Source organism: Rhinatrema bivittatum, chromosome 1 (assembly GCF_901001135.1).
Source record: "Rhinatrema bivittatum chromosome 1, aRhiBiv1.1, whole genome shotgun sequence".
Lineage (NCBI taxonomy): Eukaryota > Metazoa > Chordata > Amphibia > Gymnophiona > Rhinatrematidae > Rhinatrema > Rhinatrema bivittatum.
The window spans coordinates 682,459,324-682,475,748 of NC_042615.1; the positions used below are offsets into that span (position 1 = coordinate 682,459,324).

At 46.6% G+C, this 16,425-nt stretch overlaps 1 protein-coding gene across 2 annotated transcripts in view; it reads left to right on the top strand.

Moving 5' to 3' along the window:
* The window catches only part of MCCC2 (methylcrotonoyl-CoA carboxylase 2), a 137,684-nt gene that overhangs the window by 11,724 nt on the left and 109,535 nt on the right, over positions 1-16,425 (top strand). For both annotated transcript variants that reach the window (XM_029574605.1, XM_029574594.1), the window contains exons 4-5: positions 2,177-2,278; positions 10,518-10,645. In XM_029574605.1, coding sequence (XP_029430465.1) covers positions 2,177-2,278; positions 10,518-10,645 — 230 coding nt within the window. The remainder of the gene's footprint in view (positions 1-2,176; positions 2,279-10,517; positions 10,646-16,425) is intronic.

Below are 16,425 nucleotides of genomic sequence, written 5' to 3' on the forward strand. Positions count from 1 at the left end.
TTCTTTTTTTTTTAAGGGCAAATTTTTCAGGCTGTTGGCCAGAATTGAGTAGGCCTGTCTGAAAATTGTCCCCTTCGAAGTAGCTGAAAGGAAGGTGCAGGTTTCACAACGTGTGCTTTTCGCAGGAGTGATGGGAGGTGTTCCTGGGAGGGGTGGGGTGTTTTGGGCAGGATTGGAGGGTAACATATGCAGATTGTATTGTCAGATCTATGCAAATTATTTTTATTAAAAACTCTTACCTGCACAAAAAGGTTTAAAAAAATGACTGCATTTATTTTATACTCACAACAGTTTTCAGAGGGAAAGCGTGTGTATACTTTCCCTTTGGAAATTAGGTAAAACGTACCTGCAGGCTTTACATGTGGAGTAGACAATTTGAACATTGTCCATCAAAAAATACATATTCCCTGCACGTACCCAGATCAGTCCAGGCTCCTGGGTTTTGCCTCCCCTCCAGCAGATGGAGACAGAGAGAGTTTTGCAGGCACCGCCTCTAAACCCGGTGTGCCACCTGCATCTCCTCAGTATTAATCAGTACCCAAGCAAAGATTAGAAACTGTGAACCAAACCCTACTCTAAACTTTAGCCAGAATGAGCAGGGTAACGATAGAAATTGTAAAAAAAATTATAAAAAGAATGATCAGAGGCAGCCAGTATCATTCTTCAGAAATACGCCCCTGAGAAAAATAACCAGATCGAGAGGACTCTCTCTCCACATGCTTTTCCCCTCCTTTGGGCAGGACTCTGGACTGATCTGTGGTACTACAGGAACGAATATTGGCAGGTAAGAACCAATTTTCCTTTCCCTGTACGTACCCAGATCAGTCCAGACTCCTGGGATGTACCAAAGATTCCCTAACTGGGATGGGACTGCGAGAGTCTCGCTCGAATGACACTTTCACCGAAATTACCAACATCCGATGAGTGAACATCCAATCGGTAGTGTCTGGTAAAGGTATGCAATGACTTCCAGGTAGCCGTTCTACAAATCTCCTGTGGCGAAACGAGCTGACATTCTGCCCAGGAGGCTGCCTGAGAACAGTTAGAATGGTCCCTTAATCCCTCTGGGACAGGACGACCAGAACAGATGTAAGCGGAACCAACCGTTTCCTTCAACGACCGTGCAGTCGTGGCCTTTGAAGCTTTCTGTCCCTTCTTGACACCACTCCAATGTATGAACAGGTGTTCCAATAACCTAAAGCAAATAAAAATAAATAAATAAAATAAAGCTGTTAGTGACCTCCAGGTATTGTAACAAAGCTCTCCTGACTTCCAAACGGCGTAATTCCTTGGCATGTGGTGAGCCAGCCTCCAAAGTTGAAAAAGCTGGGAGCTCCACAGACTGATTTAAGTGAAACTCCAACACCATCTTCGGTAAAAAGGAGGGAACCGTTCGTAAAGATACGCCAGAATCTTTACAAAAGGATCCTTGCAGGAGAGAGCTTGCAGCTCCGATACTCGCCTGGCAGAGCAAATAGCTACCAGGAAAACCACCTTCAAAGTGATATCTTTAACTGAAATCTTCTTTAGGGGCTCAAAAGGTGCAGCGCACAAACTCCTGAGGACGAGGTTGAGACTCCAAGAAGGACAAGACTTACAAATGGGGAGGTTGCAAATGTTTGACTCCTTGAAGGAAACTCATCACATCAGGATGCACTACCAGAGTGAACCCACAGACCTTGCCTAGCAAGCATTCCAAAGTCAAAACCTGAAGCTTCAGGAAAGGCCTTTCGTGGGTCCCTTTTGCAAAAAGGTTAGAACTTGTTTGACTGATGGTCTCCGAGGATCCACACTGCTCTCAATGCACCAGGACTCAAAAACCTTCCAGACCCTGACGTATGCCAAGGAGGTAGAGGTCTTTCGAGCCCTTAGGAAGGAGGAAATGTCTCCATCTGCTGGAGGGGAGGCAAAACCCAGGACTGATCTGTAGTACTACAGGAACGAAAATTAGCTGGTAAGAACCAATTTTACTTTTTCGAGGACCAGAGAAAGATTGCCTTATAAATGTAAGTTTACATTCATTGAAGATGACCGTGTTAGGCTTAGAGAAAATGGTTTAGTTAGCAGGATTTTTCTAATAAGCAAAATGCACAGCATAAAAAGTGTTTATCTATTTATTTACTTATTTTAGTGTTGTGTTTTCTTATTATATTATATATATATTTTTTTACTTCAGCTCACCTTTCTTGGAGTTTTCCCAGTTTGCAGGTTACCAGTTGTATGGTAACGAAGAGGTACCAGCAGGTGGTATCATCTCAGGCATTGGACGCGTCTCTGGGTAAGAGTATGGCTAAATCTGCAGACTAAACTTCTGTAGTGAATGATTTTTGGCTGATGATTCAGCTGCCAGTCTGGACATTGATTTTGTTTTACACCCTCTGAAATTTGACCATTTAATTTTTTTTATAAGGGGAAGAATATGAGCATATCTTGTTATAATCTTTACTGGAAGAAAATGGAAATTCATCCAAATGTTCTTTACTACCTTCCTTTTTTTAGTCAGAATCAGGCAGAAGTAAAAGGTGGTGTGAGGTTTTCTTTTTTAGTGCATACAGAGACGTGCCATGATTAATAATATAGCGTAAGCTCCCAGGGTGGGCCAAAGACATTACTGAGAACATGAAACATTCTAGGTAAATTTATTTAAAAGAAGGATTTCATGGGGCAGTGAATCTAAAATGGTAGCTAGGCTGACTCACAAGAAGAGCAGTAACTAGGAACATACCACTATATTCACACAGAATCAAGAGTTTTTACCAAGCTTGAGGAAAGGCTTAACAGGTATGCTGAAACAAAATATCACAGAATTAGATTAGAACCTGATTCACTAAAGGTTTTTCCCATAGACACAAAATGGAAGAAAAGCCTTAATGAATCTCGCTCTTAGTGATGCTTAAGCAGCAGTCACATGCTGTAGGCTTCTAATTTAATGTATTCTGCTCCTGTAGAACTTGCTCACTGCATCAGAATTTTTTATTTATTTATTTACATTTTACATTGATAGAGTAATAAAGGAAGAATATTACTGAAAAATATTTAGAATTAAGCAGATTCTTCTACTGAAACAAACTCTGCATCTTGAGTACTGTGGTAAGTAGGTTTAGCATTATTTATTTACACTTTTTACTAGGCTGATTTATATAATGAACAATCAAGTAGACAGGCCAGGCATGATCATGTTTGCAAGATGCAAAAATCATTTTTTTGATTTATAAATTATAAGAGATTTACCAAAGTAAATCATAAGAAAACACAATCATATCAATAAGCAAATTAACCAGGCAATAAACAAAAATTAAAACCACCTTGTAATAAAATTATGTCCAGCTCACATAATAGGAAAAACATTTTTAACTCATCTTAAGACTACTAGATTCTAACATGCTGTGATAATTACTAACTGACCCTATTCCCTCAATACCTACACATCCCAAACAGAACAGTAATTAATTATTAGCATTTTTATCTTAAAGACAATTTTTCAAGTGGGAAGGGTCAACAGTGTTCCACTGGGAGGAGAGGATTATCTTGCTGGTGGCTGAAAGGAATCAGTACGTTTTTGCTTGGGACATTGCCCCAAGACAAAGTTAACTATTTGGGAATATTATTTAGTGCGTTTGTGTGTTTGTGCTTTTAATAGTCAGTAAGGCAGCGAATAAACAAGTTAGACTGTTTATATTTTTAAATGGTCAATTGGTAAGGCAGCTAGTAAGCAGTGGTTTGTGTGTTTATTTTTAAAAGTCTGTAAGGCAACTAGTAAGAAGAACTGAGTGTTTGTATTAAAAAAAAAAAAGTAGCCAGAAGCTAGAAATAAGCTAGGAGCAGTGTATATCTAAGTAAAAAGGTTGAATAGTTCAGTTCAGTTACTCACATTGGAAAGGTGTTGAGGTAAGGTTTGATTAGGTACCAACATTTGTTAATCAAGAGAGCAGTGAGTCACTCTGGCTGACTAACTGAAGTTAGACTGTTTAGAGAGGCCTTTTTTTTTTAGTTAAAAGCTTTTGCCGTGGCTCGGCATTTACTTTCTCGCTGTCTACCTCCCGGGTGTCCGAGGCAGCAGTTCTTTTCATTTTGTGCCGACTCTGCGCCCCCCACCCCCACCATGCCGCATCTGAAGTGATGTGCTGCCTGTAGGGAGCCGGCAACACTGCTCTCCCACGATAACCTTTGCTCGAGGTGCTGGCAGGGAGGTGCCTCGACGGCAGCAGGGATGTCGGGGGCTAGATCCTGTGCTTCGGCGGTGCAGTCGGGTGCCCCTGGGAGTCAGCGGGAACGACGGCCATCTTGGATGCAGTCTCTTATTTGCAGCAACGCAGGCAGCGGGGGTGAGGGAATTTTCCCTCAACGCTTTCTACTTCCGATCTCAGTCCTGAGGGTCCTTGGATTCTTTGCAGGACCCGCAGGAGGATTTGATGACCCCCCCCCCCTTCCCCCCGTGGGGGCTATACCACCTCAAACCCTTTTTTTTACCGACTTAGGTTTTGTGCATTAAAAGCACAATTTGGCCAGTCTCACTCAGCAGGATGAGGTATCCATTCCCGGTGCACGTGTTCAGGCGACAGAGCCCCCTCCTCCAAAGATTCTCAGGTCGTCTGAGTCACAGGAGGTTAATAGGATTTGTAAGCTCCAGGGTCAAGGACCCCCAGTTCCGCCAGACCAGGATCTGACCAGGTCCTCTATCCTCACCCTAGCCTACCAGTTGAAGGGGATGATACACGGGTGCTTCGCCTGTTCCAGAGGGATGAGCTTGACCCGCTGATATCACACGTCCTAGCCGAGCTGGGAATTAGCCCCCCTCAGGAGGTGCCGAATGACTCCATGGTGGATCCTGTCCTGGCAGGCTTGCGTGATCCGGCTCGTACTTTTTCCTATCATCCCATGCTGCTGCAGTTGATGTGAGAGTGGGATACACCGGAGGCAGGCCTGAGAGTGGGGCGGGCAATGGACAAACTATCCATTGCCGGAGGATTCCCTGGACCTTCTTAAAGTTCCGAAGGTAGATGCTTCGGTTACCAAGAGGACGACTATACCGGTCACGGGAGCAGTGGCTCTTAAAGATCTACAAGACCAGAAGCTCGAGGTCCATCTCAAGAGAATTTTTGAGGTGTCAGAACTTGGGGTCAGGGCAGCTGTGTGTAGCAGCCTTATGCAACGTGCGAGCCTGAGGTGGGTTCAGCAACTTCTCAGTGCTATGGATCTTTCTCCCCCAGAAGCAGAGCAGGTGAAGCTTTTTGGAGGCCACGGTGGCGTACAGCGCTGATGCCTTATATGACCTTCTCCGGGTCCCTTCCCAGACCATGGTATCAGCAGTCTTGGCCAGGAGGCTGCTCTGGCTCCGCAATGGTCAGCAGACTCCTCTTCAAAGTACCAGTTGGGGTCGCTCCCTTTTAAGGGTAAGTTTTTTTTTTTATTTGGGGAAGTTCTGGAACAATTAAAGTCCTTGGGGAAAATAAGCTGCAGAAGCTTCCAGAGGACAGACTCAAGGGTCCCGGAATTTCTTTCCCTCTCGCTCTCGGGGTCAGTGCCATATGCGTCAGAATAGGCCCTCTTCTTTTGGTAAGAGACACCCTTCGGCAAGGTCGCAGTCTTGGGCTCCTTTCGCAGCCGCAGATCGCCTGGAATGGGTTCTCTCAGGGATCTTCGGGCCCCAAGTCCGCACAGTGAGAAAGCGCCGACCCACTCCTCGGTTCCCTTGATAGGGGGTCGGCTTTCCCCTTTTTATGAGGAATGAGTCAAAATCACGTTGGATCAGTGGGTTCTAAGCATCATAGAATATGGTTACACTTTAGAGTTTTCTCGTCTTCTGCGAAACCGCTTCCTGGTTTCTCCCTGTGGTTCCCCAGAGAAAAAGCAAATAGTATGTCAGACCCTCCGCAGGCTCGAGGATCTTGGCGCCATCCTTCCTGTTCCCCCGGACAAGTGTGGGACAGGCCACTACTCCATCTATTTCATGGTCCCCAAAAAGGAAGGGTCGTTCTGTCCAATTCTAGACCTGAAGAATGTCAAAAAAGCCCTCAAGGATTTGTATTTTCGCATGGAGACTCAGGGGTCTGTCATCGTGGCGGTGCGCAGCGGAGAATTCCTGGCTTCCCTGGACTTATCAGAGGCATATCTTCATATTGCTATATGCAGGGATCATCAGCGGTTCCTGCACTTCATGATCCTCTGGAACCATTACCAGTTTCCAGTCTTCCCATTCGGTTTGGCTACCGCTCCCCGTACCTTCACTAAGGTGATGGTTGTGGTGGTGGCTGCCCTCCAGCGGGAGGGGCTTCTGGTCCACCCCTATCTGGATGACTGGCTCATTCAGGCAAAATTGGAGGAACACTGTCTGCTGGCGGTTCAAAAAGTGCTGCTTCTTCTCAGCTCCCTCAGCTGGGTGGTCAATTATACCAAGAGCAACCTGGTACCTTCCCAGGTCCTGGAATTTTTGGGAGCGCGCTTCGATACTTGGGTTGGCAAAGTTTTTCTCAGGGAGAGCACGCCCTCAAGCTAGTGGCTCGAGTTCAACATCTCTTGTCCCTGCAAGTTTCCAACATCTGGGATTATCTGCAGGTTCTTGGTTCTATGGCTTCAACTCTGGATTTGGTACCTTTGGCTTTTGCTCTTATGCAGCCTTTACAAAGAGCTTTGCTTTCCCGCTGGAAACAGATTTCAGAGGAGTTCCATATCCCTTTGCCACTCCCCGAGTTTACCAGAACCAGCCTGCTTTGGTGGCTGGTCCTCAACCACCTACAGCAAGGAATGGATCTCAAGATCCCTCAGTGGGTGATCGTAACCACGGTCGCCAGCCTCTCCGGTTGGGGGGCAGTGTGTCAATCTCAGTCTGCTCAGGGCCAGTGGTCGCGAGAGCAAGCGAGATAGTCCATCAATCGCCTGGAAACGAGAGCGGTACGCTTAGCGTTATAGAGGTTCCTCCCCCGGGTCCGCCATCGAGCAGTGCGAGTGCTGTACGACAGTGCGACAGTGGCCTACATCAATTGTTGGGGGGAACGAAGAGCTGTCAGGTAGCCTCAGCGGTGGACAAATTGATGGTCTGGGCGGAGCGCCATCTGGCTCGGCTGCGGGCCTCCCACATAACTGGAGTCGACAACGTGCGAGCGGATTTCCTAAGTTGTCAGCGTCTAGACCCCGGAGAGTGGGAGCTATCCGAAGAGCCGAAGTCACTACTCTCTCAACACTGGGGTGTCCCACAACTAGACTTGGTGGCAACCCAGAAAAATGTGAAGGCGCCACGCTTCTTCAGTCGCAGACGAGAACATGGGTCGGAAGGAGTAGACGCCCTAGTTCTCCCTTGGCCCCACGACATCCTGCTCTACGTGTTTCCTCCTTGGCCTCTGGTGGGCAAGGTCCTCAGGAGGATAAAGGTTCACCCAGAGACTGTTATCCTCGTCGTGGCAGAGTGGCCTCGGAGACCATGATTTGTAAGTCTAGTCAACCGATTGTGGATGGTCCTCTTCGACTCGGACATCTTCCAAACCTTCTGCGCCAGGGTTCAGTATTTTTCGATCAGGTGGATCGCTTTTGTCTAGCGGCATGGCTTTTGAGAGGAGAAGATTGAGGAAGAAAGGATACACGGAGGAGGTCAGTTCCACCCATCTCTGGGCAAGAAAGCTCTCTACCTCCCTTACCTATGTTTGGGTCTGGAAAGTCTTTGACTCCTGGTGTTGCGAGATAGGGATCTCCCCTCGTCGTGCTTCGGTGGCTCAGATCCTAGCTTCTCTACAGAAAGGGTTGAGCAAGGGGTTATCCTTCAGCTCCTTATGGGTTCAGGTCGCGGCCTTGGGCTGCCTGAGAGGTCGCATTGAGGGAGCACCTCTTCTGACCCCGATGTGGTTCGTTTTCTGATGGGAGCAAAACACCTTATTCCTCCATTTGTCCGTCGTGGAGTCTCAACCTGGTGCTACGGGTGTTGTGTGAGCCTCCTTTCGAACCCCTCAAGCAGGCTACCCTAAAAGATTTAACTCTCAAAACGGTTTTCTTGGTGGCAATCTGTTCCACTAGGCGGGTTTTGGAACTTCAAGCGTTGTCCTGTCGGGAGCCTTTCCTCCGTTTTTCCGAAGCTGGGGTCTCGCTCCGAACGATTCCTTTTTTCTTTCCAAAGGTGGTCTCTGCCTTCTGCATAAACCAGTCGGTGGAACTTCTGGCCTTTCCAGATTTAGATCGGGATGCTCCTCACTCTAGGGAATTAAGACGCCTTGATGTTAAGTGAGTACTCTTGAAGTATCTTGAAGCCACTAATGATTTTCGGGTTTCAGATCATCTTTTTGTACCTTGGAGTGGTTCTAACAAGGATCATAAAGCGTCCAAGACTACAATTGCTCGGTGGCTGAAAGAGGCGATCGCTTCCGCTTATATTTGCCGAGGGTGACCCGTTCCAGAAAGTCTCAAAGTGCATTCCTTCTGCTTGCAAGCAGCTTCCTGGGCAGAGAGCCAGCTCGTTTTGCCGTAGGAAATCCTGTAGCGCGGCAACTTGGATGTTGCTACACACTTTTGCTAGACATTATTGTCTAGATGTTCAAGCTCCAGTGTTTGGGACTTTTGGCAGAAAGATCATATGAGCGGGACTTTCCAGGTCCCACCCTACTTAGGGAAGCTCTGGTACATCCCAGCAGTCTGGACTGATCCGGGTACATACAGGGAAAGGAAAATTGGTTCTTACCTGCTAATTTTCATTCCTGTAGTAACATGGATCAGTCCATATGCCCACCCATCGAGGGGGTCTATTTGCTTGAGAGTCTGCTCGATTACTCTTTTATTTGCAGATGTCCACAGGATTTACGACAGGCTCTAGAAGCCTTGACAGAAGAGCTTACTTCGTGTATATAGTTGTAGTTGCCGTTAATTCTATCCTTGCTTGATCTACCCATTGGTATCATATTGTTTGATTCTGCTTTGATATTTGTGATACTGAAGGGACGCAGGTGGCACTCCGTGTTAAGAAAGGGTGCCCTTCAAGTTTTTCTCTGTCTCCATCTGCTGGAAAGGAGGCATAACCCAGCAGCCTGGACTGATCCATGGTACTTCAAGAATGAAAATTATCAGGTAAGAACCAATTTTCCTTTTGTTTCCTTGAAAGGCTAAGAAGGCATTTGCAAGGGTACTTAGAAGCCCCCCCCCCCCCCCCGTAGCTCCCATAGCCAGCACCTGACCTGCCTTCTCAAGAACAATCTTCCTCCTAAGCTGTCTGTATCTCACCATATTTGGAAACATACGTTGACCATAAAAGGAATCACCCTTATATTTGAAATACAACCACAAAACCAAATTCTTACCCATCTCATGGTTCAAGGAGACTAGCAGGGTTGCCCTAGTCGATATCTCATCCTGTGAAGATTCCAAATATGCTGACAAGTTCAAACTATCAGTAGTAAGATTGGTGCCAGATTCCTCCTCCTTCTCCTTCTCATTCCACACTCCTGAAGGAATAAAATTTTATTTTGGATGTCCCAGCTATGTCTTCACTAGAGATTGAGTACTAGCCTCTGGTATTTCTTGGTTCTAGGGGGGATAATAGCTTGACCTTAAGAAAATTAAGGAGATGCAAGTTCTTAACCCTAGTTACATTTTCAGGACTTCCAATTTGGAGAGCAAATACCAAGGAGACTTGGATATGGGCCATCCCATCCCCTTGAAGATAGGCCCTCAATTAGCCTATCTTGTCCAGTTGCCCTTCAAAGTCTCCAATTCTCTTTTTTTTGTTCTTCCAGTTTGGAGCCTATAGATTTGGGGAAAAAAAGACATAACTGAGACAAAGAATCGACCAGTAAGCTCTTAGTCCTATTAACTACTTTCCAGACGTCCTCCAAAGTGCTGTTTTTCTTTGTTGCTGACTCCCGGCATTCAAGAGGGGCAAAACTGGTCTTGGCATCAGGACATGGGGCTGGCAATAGAACTCAAACTGAGATGAAGCTGCCACCCTCCCTGTCTGGCTTGAGTGCTTCTTCAGCCGATGAAACTTGAAGGTGCCTCAAAGCCTGCGCTTCCCGCAGTGCCCACCAACGTGCAGTCGCTGAAGCTCGCTGCTGCTGCACCGCCTCCTCTTTCATCAAGTGCTCCAGCGTAGCGTAGTGCAGTGCAGTGATGGGGGGGGGGGGGGTTCTGGCACTGGATATTTTCAGCTCTGGGGAATGGTGCTCAATTCAAGACTGAGTCCCTTAGAACCTGCCTATCCATCAGTCTTCTGGCTGAAAACTTGAGACTTCTATTTCCCCTGCTGCTTCGCCATAATGAAGAAAATCAAACTGGACGTAAGAATAAAAAAGGAAACGAAACAGTTGCTGGCTGGAGAAGCACTTCACCAGCACCTTGTCACAGTTGCCATTTTGCCTCCTCCATCCCCTGCAGAAATACATTTTTATTTTCTAGAGGGTGTGTATGTGTACTTTTGAAATATTACATGCCACATGGATGGTTCAGTTTTGTTTTCAGTTATGAGGACAGTGAGCCGCCATCCTTGGGGCACTGTGGTGAATGTGAAATATTGTTTTAATTAATAAAAACTATTTGCTTTTCAGAGTGGAATGCCTCATTGTTGCAAATGATGCCACGGTTAAAGGTGGATCCTATTACCCGATCACAGTTAAAAAACACATACGTGCACAAGAAATTGCATTGCAGAATCACCTCCCTTGTCTGTATTTAGGTAAGTCACGTTGCAAGGGCTAGAAAAAGTTTGATTTATTTAACAGATTTTATTTTATTCCACCTCATTCAACCCAACTGTTCTAAGTAAATTACAGTATAAAACATGTCATTGAGATAAGAACAAACAGGACAGACAGATAAAAGAGCAGTGATTCCCAAACCTGTCCTGGAGGACCGCAGCCAGTCAGGTTTTCAGGATATCTACAATGAATGTCCATAAGAGAGATTCCCTGAACGTACCCAGATCAGTCCAGACGCCTGGGCTCATACATCCGTACCAGCAGGTGGAGACAGAGAACAAAAAACTTGCCTGATCCTGCTACATAAAGCCTAGTGCCACCTGCAGTTCCTCAGTATTTTCTCTGTCTCTAGTAGATGGCACAGGGTGCTCTACCTGCAGTTCTGCGGGTTTTTTGTCTCTAATGCTTTTTCTTTTGAGCCTTCCTCCCCGGGAGTTTTTGTTTTTTCCTTTGGATTCCTGGTGGGTCCTACCCCGTCCGGTAGAGGCAGATGGACCGGAGTTGTTCCCTTTTGTGAGCCCGTCTGTGCGCCCGTGTGGTGCACCCGTGTGGTGCACATCTGGTTGTCCAGATCCCTTCCTCATGAGGCCACCCAGGCAGCTGCAGGCTCTCCAGGGATTTTTTCGTTCCCTTATGGCTGAGACTACCTGTTTCTTTTAGTCAGGTTTTTAGCTCTCCGTGTATTTTTCCATAAAGTTTAAAAAAAAATTTTAAAAAATCAAAGGAATGAAGAATTTGAGGCCTCCAGTTCGGAAAGTGTGTCCATTCTGGAACCTGAATCTAGTTCACCAGGGTCTTTGTTCAGCACCGTTCGAGCCTTTGTGGAGGGCGATGCTGAAGGACTTGACTCTCAAAGAGTCCTTGACTCTCAAAGAGTCCTTCGCTTTGTTCCGCTAGGCGAATTTCGGAATTACAAGCTTTGTCCTGTTGGGATCCATTCCTCCAGATTTCAGACACAGGGGTCTCATTGAGGACGGTGCCTTCCTTTTTACCGAAGGTCGTTTCCGCGTTTCATGTGAACCAGACTGGAGCTTCCCGCCTTTCTGGAGTTGGAGGCGTTTGCTCCCCTTGCGAGGCAACTCAAGCGATTTGGATGTTTGTTGAGCTCTTTTGTGCTGTCTTGAAGTGACTAATGATTTCAGGAGATCCGATCATCTTTTTGTCTTGTGGAGCGGCGCGAGCCGAGGTTCTAAAGCTTCCAAGGCTACTATAGCGCGCTGGTTGAAGGAAGCTATTGGTTCCACTTACATTACTGCTGGGCGGCAGGTTCCGGAGGGCTTACGCGCTCGTTCTACACGGTCTCCGGCGACCTCCTGGGCAGAGGTGCAACTGGTAGCTCCTCAGGAGATTTGCAGAGCTGCAACTTGGAAATCCTTACATACTTTTGCACGACTCTATCGTCTGGATTTGGGGGCTTCTGGGTCTCCTCCTTTTGGTGAAAGTGTTCTGCAAGCGGGACTCTCCAGGTCCCACCCCATTTAGGGAGCTTTGGTACATTCCAGGCATCTGGACTGATCCGGGTACGTACAGGGAAAGGAAAATTGGTTCTTACCTACTACGTTTCGTTCTTGTAGTACCACAGATCAGTCCAGAACCCGCCCGTTTTTCCTGGAGGTGGAGAGTCACTCGCTCAATTGTAGTTCTGCCTTATGCGTACAGATTCATAGCAGCCTGTTTATAGTTTTTCACGTTGACAAGAAGTTTCAGGTTTTACTTTTTTTTTTTCTTCTATTGATTCATTGGATTGAGAGCTGCAATTGCAATATTTTGCTTGGGTACAGATCTATACTGAAAATGTTATTCTGGGTCTGCCAAGAGAGAAACTGGTAGGAACAGGATAGAGAATTGAGAGATGCTGATGGGATTAAGAGAGACAGCCATTAGGCAGAGCATGAAGGAGAGCAAGAAGGAGATGCTAGTCACAGGATGGGAGGATTGAGATAGATGCTGGTGGGGAAATTGAAAAAGAGACTAGTAGGAGGATTGAGAAATTGTGGGACTAGGATGGAATTGAAAGACTGACTGGTGGGGACAGGGTGGGGGAATTGAGGGAGGCTAGTGAGAACAGGATGTGATTGAGAGAGACTGATAAGGGACAGGTTTGGAGGTTTGAGAGTCACTAGTGGGGGACTGATAGAGACTGCTGAGAACAGGATGAGGTGGGAAGAGTGAAGGGGAGAGAAACTGTTGGAAGAGGATACTTCCCTCTGCCCTCCCTTGGAAATGTGAAACTCTGGTACTGTGCATTCAAGTTTCTTGGCTCTTAGTGCATGAAAGGTTTGCCACCCCTGCCTTATAGCCTGAAAGTTAAATGCATTCAGCTAGTGATTATTCTGTTTATCCACACATCCTATCCCACAGCTGCCAAATGAAAAATATATTCCAGAATTCCTTAGAAAATGAAGTAGAAATAAAATCATGGAATAGCTTTGTTGGGTAAGTGTTCACCTGCCTTGTATTTCTGTAGCAATCCTAAATACTTCTAAGCTCTGGTGTAACCAGTTGCCTTCAGAAGCATACACACCAAGTAACCGCCCCCCTCCCAATAAATTGTACTGCTTCACAGGATGACAGAATTGTTGCTATGCAAACTTTTTCTCTTCTGTTGGCAAACCACAGAAGCTGAAGGGCCTGCATTAGCACTCTTCACTGAAAGGCCCACATTAACACTTTTTGCTGAGTTTGCAAATTCTCGTCCTGAGCAGACATAAAGTCTGCATGTCTTAAGCACAGCATAAACAACTTTTACTTTTGACACAGATAGCTTGACATAGAAACCGGCACAGCATGAGAGATTGTAGCCATAGCAACGTAGGCATGCACGCAGGCAACATGTTGTATCAGCACGTAGGACGTATTAGCCAATCATAAACTGTATAGTAGTTGCTGTGGAATTGTGTAACTTGATATAATAAAAAACAACATCCTGAGATGGAGATCGGACAATCATCAGAGGATGCTGGCTTCCCTAAGAAATCCTGTCTGACGTGACTCTTCTTTCCCTGCGCCGCTACAAGAATAAATTCAGCAGTTCCTGTTGAGTCTCTCTGCTAGGTAGTTCATTTGAAAGCTAAGACCCAGCCATGAACAACAAGGATTTGTCAAAGGAACTCCAGGATGAAGTTGTGGAGATAAGTATAAAAGAATTGCAATGTCCTTGAATATTCCCTGGAGCATGGTCAGGGTTATTATTAAGAAGTGGAAGATGTATGGTACTATGAGGACCCTGTCTAGATCAGGTCTCCCCTCCAAACTGGATGGCCAAGCAAGAAGGAGACTGATTACGGAGGTAGCCAAGAAGACAATGGCAACTTTGAAAGAGCTAAAGGCTTCCATGGCTGAGACTGGTGAAAGTGTGCGTGTGATGACCGTATCCCAGACATCGCCAGTCAGGCCTGCATGGTAGGGTGGCAAGAAGGAAGCTACTACTCAAGAGAACCCACCTTGAATCCTGCTTGAAGTATGCAAAAGAACACGTGAGATACTGTGGACATGTGGCAAAATTTTATGGTCTGAAAAAACTAAATTAGAAGTTTCCTAGCATGTAGACAGATGGACGTAGGACCAGTGGGTTATGCTCCCCTGCCAGCAGATGGAGACAGAGCAAGCTGACATCACAGTATATATACTCCTGCAGTGACTCCAGCCTGCCAGTGTTCTCCGTCTCCAGAAGATGGTGGATGTGCATCTCCTTACGGGGATTGCTTCGGGTTTTTTGAAAAGAGAAAACTGAAATTTGAATTAAGGAAAAGAGAGCCCTGCTCTCCTGCAGTGATACCAAAAGGTCCCTCTCCCAGTTGAGAATTCCTGAAGTAATTTCTGTGGTCCCTCAGAGGTGTGCCTTGGTCCGGTAGCTGAGTCTCCCGTTGTGGACTTAGCTGCTAGTTCAGCTGAAAGGCAGAGGGTGTAGGAGACGTGGCGGTGGCGGTGACGGCAGATGCTCTCTGCCCCTGTATCTCTGTACTCAGCCTATAAGCCCTGAGCTCAGGTAAGATTAAAGAAAAAAAGAAAGTTTACCTTCCGAAACAGAGACAGAGGAGTTTTAGGACTTCCTCCGGTCTCCGTGCTCGGTGTGCCGTCCCAACGTTCGGTCATGCTGCCATTGGGGTTGGGAAACTGGGCAGCCCCGGTGGACTAGGCCCCGCAGTTAGGCTTTTGGAGGAAATGCTAACGAGGTTACGGCTGTTCAGCTTGGAGAAGAGACAGCTGAGGGGGGATATGATAGAAGTATTTTTAAAATCATGAGAGGTCTAGAACGGGTAAATGTGAATCTGTTATTTACTCTTTCGGATAATAGAAGGTCTAGGGGGCACTCCATGAAGTTGGCAAGTAGCACATTTAAAACTAATTGGAGAAAAATCTTTTTCACTCAACGCACAATTAAACTCTGGAATTTGTTGCCAGAGGTGCATTTAGTGTAGCTGGGTTTAAAAAAGTTTGGATAAGTTCATGGAGAAGTCCATTAACTGCTGTTAATCAAGTTGTCTTAGAGAATAGCCACTGCTATTACTGGCATCAGTAGCATGGGATCTACTTAGTGTTTGGGTATTTGCCAGGTACTTGTAGTCTGGATTGAAAACATGATGCTAGGCTTGATGGACCCTTGGACTGAGCCAAGATGGCAATTTTATGTTCACGCCGCGTGGTAGGACGCTGCGGCATTTTTGCGTGCTCCTGGACATGTCTTGCTGCCCTGTAGGCCATCTGCTCTTTGCACGCATTGTGTACTTTGTTTTGGGCGCGCCCTTTCTCGAGCACAAATTTCAAGCTGGATTAAACGCTTTCGTTTGGCGCACAAGTTGTGCGTGTGCCTTGTTGCACTTCTGCAGCGCTTAATTTTTGTGCACATACATTTTTGAGCACTGGTGCTGGTAAACAAGAAGCTTAAGCGCCTTTCTGTTGTGATGCCTGTTATATTAGGGCTTCTCAGCCTGACCTGTCTTCTAACATGTCAGCACTATTCCAAATCTCAGGGAGAGTTGTATTCCTTGGATTTTGCTAAGCCTGGCTCCGCCCATTCTGATGATGGGACGGCTTTGGATGGAGGGATGCCAGACTTTGGTTCTCTCTTGACTGGTTCCTCCGCAGGAGAGGATAGTTTTGTGGGCCCTACACCAGCTCCTTCTGGGCTTGGTCTGGACCCGGCTGCTTTTTTTGGGTGGAATTTGTTCAAGGCTTACAAGCTTTTCTTCAGGTGCAGTCCTCTGCTTCCCCCAATCCTGTCCGGTCAGACCCTCAACTGGTGGCTCCTCCCTCTTCCAGTCCTGTGCTAAAGCGCCAGAGCTCGCTTCTGCTCCCTGCGGGTATTCCCGACAGGAACCCGGAGGGCACTGATGATGAGGTAGATCCTGATTCCTGGGAAGATGGGGAAATTCCTCCGGGACTGGAACTGTATTCAACCATATTGCGGTTCTTTCATAGAGGTGAACTGCCAGCCCTGATTCCCAGACTTTGGGTGTTCCTGGTACATATGTCATGTCTGAGCTGAAGAAGAATCCCATTTTGGTTTCCTTGCATAAAGCCCCTTGTTTGGGAGCGAGTTGGAGAAACTGGCCAGTAAGTGGGGCGAAACTCCGGTTCCTCAGTTGCTGGGAGATAAGCTATTGTGTAGTGCTCCTTTGGCATGAGAGGTCATCTTCAGAGTTCCAAGCAGTTTCATCCCTACAGAGGACCGACCTTTCAGAGGACTTTGCCTTTCAGTAGGTTTCAGTCCTTTCGTCGCAGACAGCCCAAGAGAGGAGCAGGCTCAGGTGTTGTT